General features: G+C 45.2%; 1 protein-coding gene across 1 annotated transcript in view; it reads left to right on the plus strand.

Moving 5' to 3' along the window:
* Positions 1-612: 612 nt before the first annotated feature.
* LOC140717396 (CD48 antigen-like) overlaps positions 613-17,346 on the plus strand; it is a 52,658-nt gene continuing 35,924 nt past the window's right edge. The window contains exon 1 of the mRNA XM_073030945.1: positions 613-841. Coding sequence (XP_072887046.1) covers positions 787-841 — 55 coding nt within the window. The 5' untranslated portion in view covers positions 613-786. The remainder of the gene's footprint in view (positions 842-17,346) is intronic.

Raw genomic sequence — 17,346 nt, forward strand, 5'->3', positions numbered from 1 at the left:
CCCTCCATACACCACTCATCCATGTACCTGTCCAAGTTTTTCTTAAATATTAAAAGTGAGCATTCACCACTTCATCTGGCAGCTCATTCCACACTCCCACCACTCTCTGTGTGAAGAAGCCCCCCTAATGTTCCCTTTAAACTTTTCCCCCTTCACCCTTAATCCATGTCCTCTGTTCTTTTTTTTAGATAGTGAATGCAAGCAAAAAATATATTTGGATTTTGAACTTTATGGCCATATTGGTCCCTGTTATCCAGCCTATCTTCTACCCACATCAACACATTGTTTCCAATACCACAGGCCTAAAGTTTCTGCAAACATGTCTGGTTCAGCACTTTATCACTTGGCTTCCAGAAATCAAAGTGATAGTGTTTCCCCGTTCCCCTTTATCCAAAACACATGTCACTTCTTTCAAGAACTTCAATAAGTTGGTCAAACCTGATTTCCTTTTGACTTTGCCCAATTGCTTTTAAGCTTTCATAATGGGACGTCATTAAAAGTAGCTTTGCCATATTATCTGACATGTTGTTCCGTTGCTTTCTGTCATCTATTTGAAATGAGATGTTACTATTAATGATTTCAAATATAATCGCTTTAAATCTTCATCTCATGCGGAAGGGATCAGTCACTGACATACACCCACTGTCAAAGCCGCTGCGCTGACGTGAAGTCGTGGCTTCCTGAATGTGCTCACGACGCTGATACACGTTCAGCAGGCGGCTGACAACCAAGAACCAACTGCAAGCAGAAGCCTGTCCTATCAAACTCTGCAGTTGCTGGAGAGCTATGGACTTCTGGTGGTTTCTCATCTCCATCTGGCTGACGCTGTCCATCTCAGATCGTGAGTTTAATCAAAAAGAATTCTGTTTTTCACTTCTCTCTGTCTAAGGCCTCCGTTATTTCCACAGTTCTCGTCAAGGGTCCTGGAGCAGGGACCGTAGTAACTGAATAGAAAGTGAAGTTCGCTATACGCTGTCCCAATGTACACTCCAGATATAAAACGTGAAATATTCCCTTTGACAATCGCCAAGGAAACACACACCAAAATATGCAGATTGGAGTTCCTCTGCCCATTCTGTGTCTATCTCTTTGCTGTTTATGTGGGTAAGGTCAGATTTTAATGATTGATTGCTTTTAGGGCAGTGAAATGTATGTGAACTGATCTAGGTTCCCAGTCATGCAGGCCTTAGAGTGCCACGCCCTGGCCTCGTTCTAGTCTACACCCTGAAACTGGAATAGCTGTTGACTAATTACCATCTTGAACTTTACCCTCACCCTTTCTCATCCCCTTTAGTTCTCTATCTGGCCAGTCTCTATATCTGCCTACCCAAACATTTTCTCTTTCTCTCCCTCTCTCTTCCTATTTCAGTCCTCTCTTAATTTGTTTGCCTCCATGATTCCTGTCTGTTTCTCCTCAGATCAGCTTCTTTTCTAACCCCGCTTCTCTCTCTCTCCGAAACCCAGAAGTCAAATCTATTTTCTGCTTTGCATGTGTTTTTTTTTGCCTCTTTGCACTTCCTGTCGCCATTTGATAGAGAGTACGAGTAAACACTGTCCCTCTGAGCGTTAGCTTATCACCAGCTAGCAGCAGGCTCTTAACCTCACACAGAGGCTCTGGCCGTTCATGAAACTCAGCTCCTCTCTCTCTTCCCTGAGAACGGACAAATTGTGAAACATGAAGGCACCCCCTGCATCACTGGTGTTGGACTCCACGGTCTTCCTCCCACTCCAGACTGATTCCCCATTTTCTTCCAGTCTAACACCGTTGACAACTGATCTGTCAAAGTCATAGATAAGTTCATTTTCATGTGCACAAGGGCAATGATCAGCCACAGGCATGTCAAATTGTATCAGCAGTATTCACAAGAAAAATATAAGTACAATTTTTACAAAAAGGAGAAAAAATATCAAAGTGTAGTTTCGTGCAAAGTGATCAATCTGCTCACTTAGAAGATTAAGAAGAGATCTGAGAGAGGTATTCAAAATTATGAGGGGTAAGTGCAAGCTGGGTTTATCTACTGAGGTTGGGTGGGACTACAACCAGAGATCATGGGTTAAGGGTGAAAGGTGAAAAGTTTAAGGGGAATCTTCTTCACTCAGCTGATTGTGAGAGGGGGATGAGATACCAGTAAAAATGGTGCATGCAAGCTTGGTTTCAACATTTAGGAGAAGTTTGGATATGTACATGGATGTTTGGGGTATGGAGAGCTTTGATCCTGGTGGAGGTTTATGGGAGAAGGCAGTTTAAATGATTTTGGCATAGACTGGATGGGCCAAAGGGCCTCCATGCTGTACTTCTCCATGACTATGACTCTAGTGTTTCTAGATAGTAGTGATTAGCATTGTGGTGGTTGGTTTGAGACCTGAATGGCTGAAGGGAAATAGCTGTTTTGGAACCTGGTGGAGGAGGACATAAGGCTCCTGTACCTCCTGCCGATAGTAATGGTGATAAGATGGCATTGCCCGGATGGTGAGAATCTCTGATGAAGGATGTTGCTTTCCTGATGCAGCGCTTCATGTCAATACTAACTCCTCATAGGCAGCGGTGGGAATTTCACCCGGGTCGCTTGTACTGTAAAGCTTTGTGCTAACCTCTATACGACCGTGCCATCAATATCCACCCCCAACACACAGTGTTACCCCTCTCACCTGAAATCTATGCTCTTTCTATTGACACCCTTCTCCTCTGGGAAAAGGACTGTGACCATCCATGTTAGTTACACTCTTCATGAGTTTACATACCTCTGCAAGGTCACTCCTCAGCCGACAATGATCTAGGAAAAAAAATCCCCACCTATTAGTTTTTCCTTATAACTCAACCCTCCAGTCCTGGTAATATCCTTTCTGGTTTAATTGTTGCACAATACTTTGAGTAATGTCAGAACTGTCATTGAACTGGAAAGTGGGCCAGCTTTGTAGCATTGGTTTGTCCTAGTTTTCTAGAATGAAAGCGAGTGTCAAGTTGAGTTTATTGTCTTTTAGCTATATCCATGTATATCGTCAAACAAGACAATGTTTCTCTGGAGCAGGGTATAAAGCACAAAAGTACAATTAACACTCATATAATACACAATAACTTCGGAAAATAAGAATTTAATCTACAAATGAATTAAGCATAAATAAACAAAGTAAGGGCAGACATTAAATATTGTAAGGCACAGAACAAATTAATAGTGAAATGTCAGATGTGATGTGGCAGGGAGTTCAGAAGCTGTTTACCCATTCTGACTGTTCTTGCTTTTATGCACCGGCGGTTCCTGCCTAATGGTGTAAAGTCAAAGAGGAAGCTGGGTGTATGGGTGGGATCCTAGATAATATTAATGGCCCTGCATACGCAGCTCAGAAGGTGTGCCAAACACATTCTTCAGCATCCTGTCTATTTGTGTCATCACTTTTAATGAACAGTGTATTGGTAACCCTAGATCTCTCTGTTCTAAAAAAAATCCCTAGGGCCATCCCATTTACTATTTAATTCCTGACCTGGTTGAAGTTACCAAACTGCAATCCTTTGCATTTGTTCAAATTTGATCCACTCACTCTAGTTGATCACAATCTGGTAATCATCTTCACTGTCCACTATCCCACCAATTTTAATGTCATCCACAAACTTTCCAAACATGCCAACACCATACTCACGGAAATAATTGGTATAGGTGATGAACAATAAAAGACCCAGTACCGACCCCTGCAACACACCAGAGGTAACCGGCCTCCAGTCTGAAAAACAACCCTCCACCAACACCCTCTGACTCCTTCCAATGTGCCAGTTTTGTATCCGAGTGGCAAGCTCATGCTGGATCTCATATGATCTAATGACAAAGCAGATGAATGCTGGAGGAACTCAGCAATTCAGGCAGCAGCAAATGAGGGGAATAAACAGTTGGTGTCAAACTGAAACTATTCATCAGGACTGGAAAGGAAGGTAGGGGGAGCCAGAATAACAAGGTTGGGGGGAGGAGAAGGAATATAACTGTGGTGAACTACATATACCTGTCTGGACATGCCCCCTGATGACTGCTCCTGTGGCTCCTCCCACAGACCCCTGTATAAAGGTGATGGAGGTCTGAGCCCGGCCTCTCAGTCTCCAGGATGTAGTATGGTGGTCACTCACTGCTTGTTCCTTCTTCCAGTCAATAAAAGCCGATACCTCGCTTTTACGTCTCAGAGTGAGTTATTGATGGTGCATCAATAACCGAGCAGGTAATCGCTGAGAGCAGGTGAGGAGCAGATGGGGGGGGGGGGGGGGCTGAATAAAGAAGCTGAACCATCTCTGACATCTCAATCCCCTTTCTCGATTGCTCTGTTCCATCTCTGGAGATAGGCGTCTTTTACAAGCCTACTAACTTTCAGTTATCTTGACTATACCTCTTCTCAGCCCTACCTTATAAAAACAGTATTCCCTTCTCTCAGTCCCTCTGCCACCACTGCACCTGTTCTCAGGAGGAGGTTTTCCATTCTAGAACAGCTGAGATGTCCTACAAAGAATTGTGATTCCCTTCCACAGTAATTGACGCTGCTCTCACCTGCATCTCCTCAATTTCTCATGTGATCATCCCATTGTCATAACAGGGATAGGGTTAATCTTGTCCTTACCTATCATGCACAATCTTCTGTATCCAGCACATTATTCTCCAAAATTCCCCCATCTACAACAGGATCATACAATGAAGTAAATATTTGCTCACCCCCACTCTCCACTTTCCATAATGATCACTCTCTATGTGACTTCCTTGTCCACTTGTCTCTCTCCAATGATTCCCCTCCTGGCACATAATCTTGTAAGTGTACACCTGCCTCTAGACCTCCTCCCTCACCACTTTTCAGGGCTCTAAATAGTCCTTCCTGATGGAACAGCACTTCATCTGCAAATCTTTTGGGGTCATCTATTGCATGTGGTTCTCCCAGTATGGTCTCCTCTACATCAGTAAGATCTCACGCTGACTGGGGGACTGCTTCATCAAGCGGATTTGCTCTGTTTGCTGCAAAATACAAGATCACCCATTACAATCTGACTTCCCACTCTCATTCTGTCTATAGCCTCCTGTACTCCACAAAGAGGCCAAACTCAGGTAGGATACCTTTCAACCTGATATTATGAACATTGATTTCTCTGTCCATAATTAAACTCTTTACCCCCTTCTCTTTTTTCATTCCCCATTCTGGTTCCCTCTCACCCCATCTCTTCTGCTCTCCTGTCCATCATCTCCCCATGGTTCCTCTCCATCTTTCCATTCTTCTGTGGCTAGTGTTCTCAGAATCAGCATTAGGTTTATTATCACTGATATAAATAATGTAATTTGTTGTTTTGTGGCAGCAGTACAGTGCAATACATAAAATATACAAAGAATTTTCAGAATAAATACATATCAAAATGAAATAGCTTGTACAAAACGGAGAGTAGAAATAGTGAGGTCGTGTTCATGGTTTCACTTTCTGTTCAGAAATCCGATGACAGAGGGGAAGAAGCTATTCATAAAATGTTAAGTGTGTGTCTTCAGAATCCTGTACCTTCTCTCTGCTGGAAGCAATGAGAACAGGGCATGTGTTGTGCTTTGCTTTTTGAAGGTGTCCTCAATAGTGCTTAGGCTAATGTCCATGATGGAGCTGGCTAAATTCACAACTTTCTGCAGCTTCTCCAATCCTGTACAGTGGCCCTTCCATATCATACAGTGATGCAGCCAGTTAAAATGCTCACCTTGGCACATCTGTAAACATTTGCTAGAGTCTTTGGTGACGTATCAAATCTCCTCAAACTGATAATAAAATATTTCCACTGCTGTGCCCTCTTTGTAATTGTATCAATATGCTGGGAGGAGGATAGATCTTCTGAGATCTATCCTATTAAATTCCTTCTTCTGTCCTGACATCTTATAGCTTCAAACTTCATCTCCCCTGCCCCAGCCACCCACCTTCCCTCTCATCTTGTCTCATCCATCAACTGCCAGCTTGTGCTCCTTCACCTGCCCCACCTTCTTATTGTGGCTTCTGTCTCCTTCCTTTCCAGTCTTGCTGAAGGTTCTCAGTCTGAAATTTTGACTATTTATTCCCCTTCATAGATGCTGCTTGACCTGCTGAGTCCCACCGCTATTTTTTGCATGTTGTTTGTTCAAGATTGCCAGCATCTGCAGAATCTTTTATGCCCATGTGTTCCAAGTTTCCAGATTAATTTACCATGCAGAACATTGTCAAATGTCTTCCTAAACTCCATCTAGACAATGCCAACCATTCTGCCTCTCAGTTGCCTCTTCAAAAAGCTCAATCACATCTGTGAGACACAATATTGCAAGCATGTAACTATGCTAAATTATCACTTATCAGTATTTGCTTTTCCAAATGCAGGTAGATCCCTGTGCCTCAGAGTCCTCTCCAATAATTTTCCCACCAATGTTTGACTCACCACCTCAGTCCCTGGCTTTTCCTTGTAGTCTTTCTTCAGTAAAGGCAGTAACACTCTCCAGTCTTCCAGTATCTCATTTATTGTTACCGATAGTATAAATATCACTTCCAGGACTCCAGTAACTTTTTTAAACTTCCCGACAGTATCCGAGGATGCACTTGATTGACTTCAGGAATTTCATGAAATTTAAGACTGCCAGCAATGTGACAATGTTCCGAGACATCACCATTTTTCCCGCATTCCCTACTTTCCATTACCTTCACCACGTTAAATTTCAAAGGAAATACTAACTTAAGGCACCACCCATTTCCCAAGGCTCACATATGGATGACTGTATTGAACTTTAAGGTGCTCTGTTATATCCCTAGTTACCTCTTTACTCTGAATATACTTACAGATTTTCTTAAATTTCTCCTTTATCTTTTCAGACATGCTGTATCTTTTTGCTCTTTTGATTTCCCTCTGATGTACCCCTGCATCTATTATACTCTTCAAGTAATTCCCTTGATCCCAGTTATTTTCTTTTACTTGACCTTAATATCCCTCATGAACCAGCTTTCCCTGAAACCCCTGCCACTTGCCTTCCAATCTAATATGAACATCTTAATTTTAAGTCACTCCCACAAGTCTGATGTCTCTTTACCTTCAAGCAGCTTCTCCCAGTCAAACTTTGTAGTCTCTGTTTAAAAGTTCAAAGTAAATTTTATTATCAAAGTACATATATGTCACCATGGACAGATTTGAAATTCATCTTCTCAGATAATCTATAGAATAGTAATTCTAACATATTCAATGGAAGATCAACCAGAGTGCAGAAGGCAACAAACCGTGCAAATGCAAATATAAATAAATAGTCATTATTAACAAGAGCACGAGGTAATGAGATAAAGAGTCATTGAAGTTAGATTATTGATTGTAGGAGCATTTCAGTGACGGGGCGTGAGTGTAGTTATCCCCTTTTATTCAACAGCCTGATGGTTGAGGGTAGTAACTGTTCCGAGTGATGTGGGTTCTGAGGGTCTTGTGCATTTCTGCGTGATGACAGCAGCAACAAGAGAGCATGATCTGGGTGGTGGGGATCTCTGAGGATGGATGCTGCTTTCCTATGACAGTGTTTCATGTAGATGTACTCATTATTTGGGAGGGCTTTACTCATGATGTACTGGTTTGAGTCCATTTCCTTTTGTAGGATTTTCCATTCAAAGCCTGTTCCGTTCTATACCAAAGAAAATTGGCTTTGGTTTAATTTCAGACTAACTTAGGTCTATCGGCTTGTGTTTGTTGAGGGGAAAATCCGTCCACCCGCCAAACCGAGTCTCCCGTTTGCATAGATGCTGTGTAATGCACACTGTTACAAACTCACACATACAATATCAGGCAGCACACAATGTACGTTTTACAGTTTACACTTTACAAATCTTACTGGAACTAGGTAATTAATAGTGATACAATATAAAAAAGAAAGAAAAGGGCACCAAAACTTATCAGAGTTCAATCAGTTCATGCGCAATCATTGGAGCTCAATTATCAAAGCCTTCTGTCCACCATTCGATCTTTTCCGAACTCCTCAACCTGCCACCTGGGACCAACCTCGGTGGTTGACCAGAACATGTCCAGAACACCCTTCCTCTCCAGTTCTCCTCCTGAAAACCCCGCACACTGACTCCAGGTTCCCACACATACAGATAGAATAATATCGCTTCCATTGGTTATTTCCTCCATTATCAATAATTATAACCCAAGCATTTCAACTAAGCAGAGCATTACATCATCAGTTACATACAATGAAGCCATTTCATTATAATGCTACGAGAAGCCATTTTATATATGCAGTTAATAGTTAACATTACAATTAATAGTCTGAGAACCCTACATTCTTATCCCACTGAATTAAGTCATGCGCTCATGACGTTCAGATAATTCGCCAACCCTTCCTGCAGAACACACAGCCCAATTCAAGTGCAGAAAGCAGTGGCAGAACTCCCCAAAACAGTGGAGATCACACCCTGTTCCCCAGGTGCTACATAGGCCAACCTATCTGGGGGGTGCCTACTTCTCTGAGATCTGTGCACGCCCTTTTCTAACTCCTCCACATTGGACAATACTTGAGACTCGTGGGCACTATGACGCAAACCCTTCTGCGAGCGGTCACCCAAGCCCCTCTGCACCTCGGAACCTGCTATCTCTCGCTCGGGTCCCACATCCTCCTCTCTAGCACTTGGTGGTACCTCCAACTTCTCATCACTAGCCCCCCCCCCTTACCCAGTCTAACCCAGTGATGAAAGGGTCCTCCTCCATCACAGGGACATCAGCGAACAGAAGCATGCAGTAATCTTCCAAGTCATCATTCCAAGTCAGTATCCCTCACAGAGACTGGACCCGGGCCCTCTTCTCCCGGGCTGGGATTTTCCTCCACCCTGCGTGGACACAGAGTCCTGGTACTAGGCGCAGAATTTATCAGAATCTTGACAGGCCCCTTCCCATCCTTGGGCCGCACTCGGAGAACTGGTAAGTTGGGCAAATGTCTCTCCACCACATAGGGCGTGCCTGCCCAGCGATCAGCCATCTTGTGCTTCCCAAGTAATCCCATATTCCTTATGAGGGCTCGATCTCCCAGCAGGAGTTGGGAGAACTTCACCTTCTGGTCATACCTCTTCTTATTTCCCCGATTCTGCTTGGCAACCGCCTCCCTAGGCAACTCATAAGCCCTTTGTAGTTCTTTCTTCATATCAGATACATACTTCAAGTAGGGCTTCGGCAATACTTCACCCGCATCCGTCCCAAAACAGAGGTCAATGGGCAACCTTGCCTCGTGCCCAAACATCAAATAATAGGGTCACTATCCAGTAGCTTCATTTCGGGTACAGTTGTAACAGTGAACCAGATGTTCAATATGTTGACTCCATTGGCTCTTTTTGCTAATCTCCAGACTTCCGAGCATGTCTAACAGCGTCCAATTAAACTTCTCCAGCTGGGGATTGCCCTGTGGATGACAGGGCATGGTCCTCAATTTCTCAACCCCCAGCATACCCAGAAACTCGTAGATGAGCTTACTGCCAAAGTCTCGTCCCTGGTCACTATGTATCCACCGGGGAAGGCCATAATGCACAAAATACTTCTCCCACAGCCACCGTAGTCTCCTTTTGATCCTTGGTGGGGAACACTTCAGCATACCTGGCGTAGTGGTCTGTGATGACTAAGACATTCGCCGTATTGCTGGCATTGGGTTCTATGACCTAGAAATCCATACACACCAGGTCCAATGGCCCCTCACTTTGCAAGTGTGACAATGGAGCAGCCTGCACAGGCAGCGTCTTCCGGCGTATGCAGTGAATGCACGACTTGCAATACTCTTCCACCTCCAACTTCATTCGGGGCCAGTAAAACCAGTCTTTGAGCAATCCATAGGTCTTCTCCACTCCCAAATGTCCAGAACCATCGTGCAGGGACTTCAACACAATCTTCCGATACTTCTCAGGCGGGACCAACTGCCAACACCAAGGTCGGTCCGGGGGTGACATTACCCGATATAAAACTTGCTTTCTCAACTTCAGTCAAGGCCATTCCCTCAATAACAGAAGCACTGAAATGTGTTTTGTCTTCTCTGCCTACGCCAGAACTCCCTTTTCCACCATGCACCAAGCAGTGCCAATGCCCGGGTCATCTCACTGAGCAGCTGCCACTTCCCCCGGACTTAATTCCGGCAGCTGCTTATTCTTCAGTACAGCCAGGTCACAGTAAACCGGGGGTAGAGCATCATCAGAAGCTCCCAATGGGTCCACTGCTCACTGTGGTCTCACCTTTTCCTCAGCCTTCACGGTGATAGCAAACTGACACATGGCTTTCACCCCAGGGGCAGGAACACTCTCCCACTCCTCGCCTGTCTCCTGTTCCTCATGTTCCTGTTGTGATAAAGCATCCGCATCGACATTCCTGCTCCCCGACCGGTACTTCAGGCTGAAATCATATACCGACAAGGCCACCAACCACCAATGGCCTGTAGCTTCCAGTTTCGCCGAAGTCAGGATATAAGTAAGCAGGTTGTTGTCGGTCCTTACCTCAAACTTGGCCCTATAGAGATGGTCACTCAGCTTATCTACCACCGTCCACTTCAATGCCAGGAATTCCAATTTATTGGTGTGATAGTTTCTCTCGGAGGGCGACAAACTCCGGCTGACAAATGCGACAGGTCTCAACCCAGTGCCCTGATCTTGAAACAAGATGGCCCCTAATCCCTCTTGGCTGGCATTGGTGTGTAGTACATAGGGTAATCGGGGGTCTGCAAAAGCCAGCACTGGTGCCTGGGTCAGCAGCTCTTCCAGCGATTTAAAAGCCTCCTCACATTTTGCATCCCACCTCTGTCTGAAGGGCTCCAACGGGTTGAGATATTCTCCAACCTCCCGTCCCCCTTTTCCTGTCTTCCCCAAGGGAGGGTAACCACGCAGAAGCTGGTTCAAGGGGTGACTCACCTTGGCGTAGCCCTTCACGAATCTCCGATAATAACCACAGAACCCCAAGAACGAGCGCAGAGTGCTCACAGTCAGGGGCCTCAGCCACGTGGTCACCGCTTCTATCTTAGCCGGGTCTGTAGCTACTCCAAACAGCAAGATTATGTGTCCAACATAGCTAACAGACATCTTGCAGAACTGGCACTTTTCCAGGGAGATCTTTAATCTTTTCTCCTTCAGTTGACTTAGCACCTTCAGTAGCCTCGCTTCGTGTTCTTCTAAGGTGGCTCCAAACACTACCAAATCCACCAAATACAACGACACTTCAAGCAAATTCATATCCGCCACTATCTTCTCCATGACCCTCTGGAAGGTGGCAGGGGCTCCCGATATGCCCTGGGGCATCCTTTTGAACTGGAAAAACCCCAGAGGGCATATAAATGCCATCTTCTCTTTGTCAGCCTCACTCATTGGGATCTGGTCATATCCACTGCTCAACTCCAGCACACTGAACCACTTCGCTCCACTCAGACAGGCCAAAGTGTCTTTGACCATCGGGACCGTATACTGGTCAGGGACAGTGCGCCGGTTCAAGGTCCTATAGTCCACAAACACGCGTACCTTTCCGTTCTTCTTCCGGGCCACTACTATTGGGGACACATAGGGGCTTCAGAACTCAGTGATGATTCCAGCTTCCTTGAACTTGTACAAGTGCTGCCGCACGTCTCCCACATCTGCGGTCAGTCACCGTGACCTCTCTCTGATCGGGGTGTCCTCAGTCACTTGGATGGTATGGCGAGTGCTCTTGGAACAACCCACATCAAACTTGCCAAGAGAAAAAAACATCTTCCAGCTTCGACATCTTCTCCACAGCCTGCATTTCCACTCCGGTGGCATAGGAGAATCCCCAAAGTTAAAGGCCTCAGCAGTCAGCTTTCCTCTGTTTTCCAATCCTTCCCCCCCTCCCCCCCCAGTAGTCCTCACAGGGGTGCTAGACATTACCGTCACCGGGAACAAATGCACCAGCGGCATCCCTCTCTTAAAGGTGATTTCCCTCTTCATAGTGTCCCTGACACTCACAGCTATCCACTTCGCCTGTACCAATGAGGGCCTCTGCATTTTGGGCCTCACCAGCACCCCAGCCGGAAATTGTATGCCCCCCTCCTCGCCATCAGGCACTCTGGGAAATCTGGGGGTTCCCATCACTCTCGCTACTTTCCCAGGTCTTACTATCACAGGCTTGAACTGAGTGCACCACACAGTCCATGTAACCATATAACAATTACAGCACGGAAACAGGCCATCTCAGCCCTTCTATTCCATGCCAAATGCTGACTCTCACCTAGTCCCACCTACCAGCACTCAGCCCATAACCGTCCATTCCTTTCCTGTCCATATACCTATACAATTTTTTTTTAAATGACAAAATCGAACCTGCCTCTACCACTTCTACTGGAAGCTCGTTCCACACAGCTACCACTCTCTGAGTCCTTTGTTTAAATTCAGTCTCTAGTGCAGGGCGGCGCCATCCTTACTCAAAAGCAGCATGAAACATTGAGTGAACGGCCCGGGTCACCAAATGGTTCTCACTCGCCCGCTCCTGGCAGGCCCCCATGGGCCTCCGCAACACAGGGGTGTTGGTCCCCACCAGAATTGAAGCACCCTCCTCCCCCCACCATCTCAGCTGGGTCCAGACAAGCCAGCACTAACGTTTCCAAAACTTTGGACACTCCCACATTAGCTTCTGAAAACTCCAGTTTCACTGACAAATGCCCATCATACGGATAATCCCTAGCACGGATGCCCCAAATCTCCAGTACACGGAATAGGGTCAATGGCAAATGCTTTAAGTACTGGTTCTAAAACAAATGGTATAGTAGCGTGACCTGCGACCAGGTGTCGAGTATGGCTTTAGCATAGATTCCCTTTATCTGTAATGACACGCTAGAGCAGGGTTCCACTAATCCTTCCGGAATTGATTCTTTTGATTTCGGGGGTCCCTTGGTTCATTGCTGGGAACGTGTTCAGCAAAAGACACCAGGCTGTTCCCTCACTGGGCTCTCTCTAAGTTTCCCGACACCTCTCCCTTCTTAGATACCCAAGGACTTGCCCTCCTAGAGGATTCCCGGCCACTCACATTCCTGCCAGAAGTGGCCCTCCTCTCCGCAATTATCGCACACCCCCTGCCTCTCACAGTCTCTCTGGAAGTGCCCCTCTTCCCTACAGTTATAGCACATGATACCAGCCACCCCTCTTCTCGCAGACCTCCCGGTACTCACAGCATCCTGCGCTGTCCGTCCTTTGGGGGGCGAAGCCCTCCCTACTGACCCCTCTGTCCTCAGCTCAGCCACCACCTCCTTTATCAGTTGCCAGGTGGAGCTGGCTCCTCTCCCATTCCCACCGGGGGCTACAACTGAGGATCTCACCCTGTTGACAGAGTCCTCCCACTTAACAACTGCGACGTTTGCTCTACCTATGTCTTATAATCCTCTTCACCCTCGGGAGTGGACGTTATCCCCGAGAAAACTCTTGTCTTCTGGCAGGGCCCCTCTACCCTTCTCGCCAAGGAGGTAAGTGCAGAGGCCAACTCAGAACTCTCGCCTTTCACTGTGGAATGGGATCAGACCAACTTTCCCAAATCTCACCACTCCTTCCCTTCATCCTGCAGCACCGAAAGAATCCGTTCCCTAGGATCTCCTCCCACCTCTGCTGGCAACTCTGCTCTCTGAGCTTTGGCCCCTCCCTCCCCGACACTCTGCAGATGCCATGGCCCCACCTCTCTGGGGATGCCAATCTCCTCTGGCAACTCCACCTGTTATGTCCTCACTCATCTGCACTAACATTATATCCGTACCTGCCTCAAAATCAAAGTTCCGCGATACAATTTCCACTTTGCCCAAAGTTTTAACCGCACTCAAACCTCGAAATAGCACTTCATCTGGTACACTAGTCTCCACCCCCTCAACACACACGCATTGCTCTCTGCCACCTTCGCAGCCACACACCAGCACCGAAAAGCAGCTGCCGCCATCCCAACTGTACTTTATTTAAGCAGAGTGGTCACACGGCATCCACAGAATTCTATCCCAGATCAGCCCCCACAAATGCAACACTGAGGGCTAGTGGCTTTTGTTTGTCCAGGGGAAATTGTTTGAGAAAACTTTTCTGGATACAACTAATTCAAACTCATCCAAACCTTTAACACAATGGTAGTCCCAGTCAATATTACGGAAGTTAAGAATGCCAACCACTGAAATCCAGTTGTTCTTTCACACTTATCTGTGATCTCCCTACATATTTGGTCCTGTAATTCCCACAGACTACTTGAGCCCAATAGTACAATTCCATCAAAGTTATCACCTTCTTCTTATTTCTGAATTCTCACTAATAAGAACATCTTCTCTTCTTCAGTGGTGATGTGAGTGAAGTTATTCATTTGGGTTGAGGTTCCATCCAGCTTCCCAGTACATTCCTACATTGGGACAAGACTAATTCTGATGGTGTTATACAAGAACTTGCTGCAGTGGACCAGGAGAGGTTGTTTGACAGTAAAAAGAAGTCTGACAAGTGAGAGCCTTGTAGAAAACAAGTAGACAAGTAGAAAAAAGGTAATGAGAGTTCAGAGAGAGTATACTCCCGTTAGAATGAAGGGGAAAAAATTGTAAGGTGAAGGAATCTTGGTTGAAGAGGGATATTGAGGCTCTGGCGAAGAAAAATGAGGAAGTATAGGTTGGGATCAGGTGAACCGCTTGAGGAGTAAAAGGGATGTAGGAGAACACAAGAAGGAATCAGGAGGGTAAAAGGACAGCATTGGCAGATGAGACAATCCTAAAATATTCTCCAATTAAATTAAGAGCAAGGGTAACTCGAGGGATAATAAGGAATAATGTGACCATCTCCATGTGGAGCCACAGGAGATGGGTGAGGTCTGAAATGAATACTGCTCATTTGTATTCATTGCGGAGAAATTGGTAAATTGGTTTATTATTGTTACAGATACAAATGTGAAAACTTGTCTGGATACTCTTCATACAGCTCAGTTCATGACAAGTGCATTGAGATGGTAAAAGAAAAAACAATAACAGAATACAGAATTAAGCGTTACACTTACAGAGAAGTGCAGTGCAGGTGGACAATAGTGGCCAATGTCAAAGCGAGGTAAATTGTGAGATCAAGGTGTAATTTTATTATAACTGGAAACTGTTCTAAGGTCTAATAGAAGCTGGTGAATGGCGAGCCGGAGATACGTCTCTACCAAAGGAGGTGTAAGGTGTTTCTTCCCTCCACTGGCCTGCGGGTGAATCTTGGGTAAACTGTAGCATCTGGTAAGTGACCACAACCCCCCCCCCCCCCACCCCCGGCCCTGATCAGGGTCACGTGAAGCTATGGGAGCAGGCGATGGTTGGTCAGATGAGCAGCTGATGCATATCACACGTCCTGGTTATGTGACCACTAACTCTAGCAGACAATCTCTGAAGAGTATTGATAATGGATGGCATCACCTATCTTGTAAAGACACTGTCCAGAAGAAGCCAATGGCAAGCCACTTGTGCAGAAAATATTGGCAAGAACAATCACGGTCAAAAACCATGATCACCCACATCATACAACACAGCACATGGTGATGATATAATGATATTGATGACAGAAGCTGTCCTTTAGCCTGGTGACATGCTTTTTCGGGCTTTTATTATCTGCCTGATTTTGAGCGGGGGGTTGTGGTGAAGAGAAAATGTCTGAGGTGAGCTGGTGGCTTTTCGGGGGATGCAAGAAATGTAAACAGAGTTTATGGAGGGGAGGATGGTTTCCATCATAAACTGAGACATGTCCACGGTTATCTGCAGTTTCTTTCAGTCATAAACAGAGAAGTTCCCATACCAAGCAGTGATGCTTCCAGATCAGATACTTCCTTTATTTCATTAATAAAACTTGGAGAGGGGAAAATGCCAAAAGATTTTTAGTCTCTTACAGAAGTAGAGGAGTTGGTGAGCTTTCTTGTCCATTACGTCCACATGGTTAGAACCGGATAGGATGTTGATGATCACTCCTAGGAACTTGAAGGTCTCAACTTCCACAACCTCTACATCATTGATGCACTATGTACACTGCTTCATCCTGAAATCAATGAACAACTCTTTTGTTTTGATGGCATTGAAGGATTGGTTGTTGTTATGACACCATTTCAGTTGGTGCTCTGTCTACTTCCTGTACTCAGATAAGTACAAAGTGTCATAGTTTGGGAAGTTAAACCAGACCATAATATATACAGCAAAAGGCAAGCTTTGGACAGTGCTGTAGAACAGAGAGAGCGAGGGGTACAAAGCTAGAGCCCCTTGAAAGTGGCAGCAGTACAGCATAACAAAGAAAGCATTTTTCACACTTGCCTTCATCAGTTGGATCACTGAGTGCACGAGTTGGGATATCATGTTAAAACTGATGTAGATACGAACCACCTAGGTGTTGATAAGGCTTCATAAAGCACTGGTGAGGCCTCACGTGGAGTATTCTGCACAGTTTTGGGCCTCTTTCCTAGGAAAACATGCGCTAATGTTGGAGAAGGTTTAAAGGAGACTCACAAAAATGATTTTGGGATTGAAAGGTTTTTCATCTGAGGAGCATGTGATGGCTCAGGGCCTGTACTCACTGGAGTTTAGAAGAATAAAGGGGAACTCATTGAAACCTATCTAATGTTAAAAGGCCTCAATAACATGGATGCGGAGAGGATGTTTCTTATTGTGAGGGAGTCTAAGACCAGAGAATACAGCCTGACAATTGACGGACATCCATTTAGAACGGAGATGATGAGCAATTCCTTTAACCAGAGAGTGGTGAATTTGTGGAATTTAATTGCCACAGGTAGCTGTGGAGGCCAAGTCATGGATAAATTTAAAGTGGAGGTTAATAAAATCCTGATTAGCCAGGGCATGAAAGGATACAAGGAGATGGCAAGAGACTGGGTCGGTGGGAAATCAATTATGAAATAGCGAAGCAGATTCAATGGGCCAAATAGCCTAATTCTGCTCCGATATCTATGGTCTTGTGGTCTTATGGTGTGTAGTCCTGATCACCGAGGTACAGGGAAAGATGTCATTAAATTGAAAAGGTGCAGAATGCATTTATGGAGGTATTATTAGGACTGAAGGGTTTGAAACATAGAAACAGAAAATCCTGGAGCACAAAAGGGATTTTGTTGTTTCTTCGTATCTGGGTTCAGTGCACACCATGACACTGGATATTCTCTCTTCACAGAATCAGGTTTATTATCACTGGCATGTGACATGAAATTTGTTAACTGAACAGTGGCAGTTCAATGCAATATGTAGCGTGACAACTGCTACCGAAAACAAATATGTATGAATCAACTGTGCCATATTTACTGGAAAATTCACAGAACTATTTTATGGATGCATGTGATTATCTATAAATACAAGCAAGCATGTGATTAAGTTAAACCACAAGAATGTTTACAATTCTACACCCTAATCGAACATTTCCCAATTG

Source organism: Hemitrygon akajei, chromosome 27, assembly GCF_048418815.1.
Source record: "Hemitrygon akajei chromosome 27, sHemAka1.3, whole genome shotgun sequence".
NCBI lineage: Eukaryota > Metazoa > Chordata > Chondrichthyes > Myliobatiformes > Dasyatidae > Hemitrygon > Hemitrygon akajei.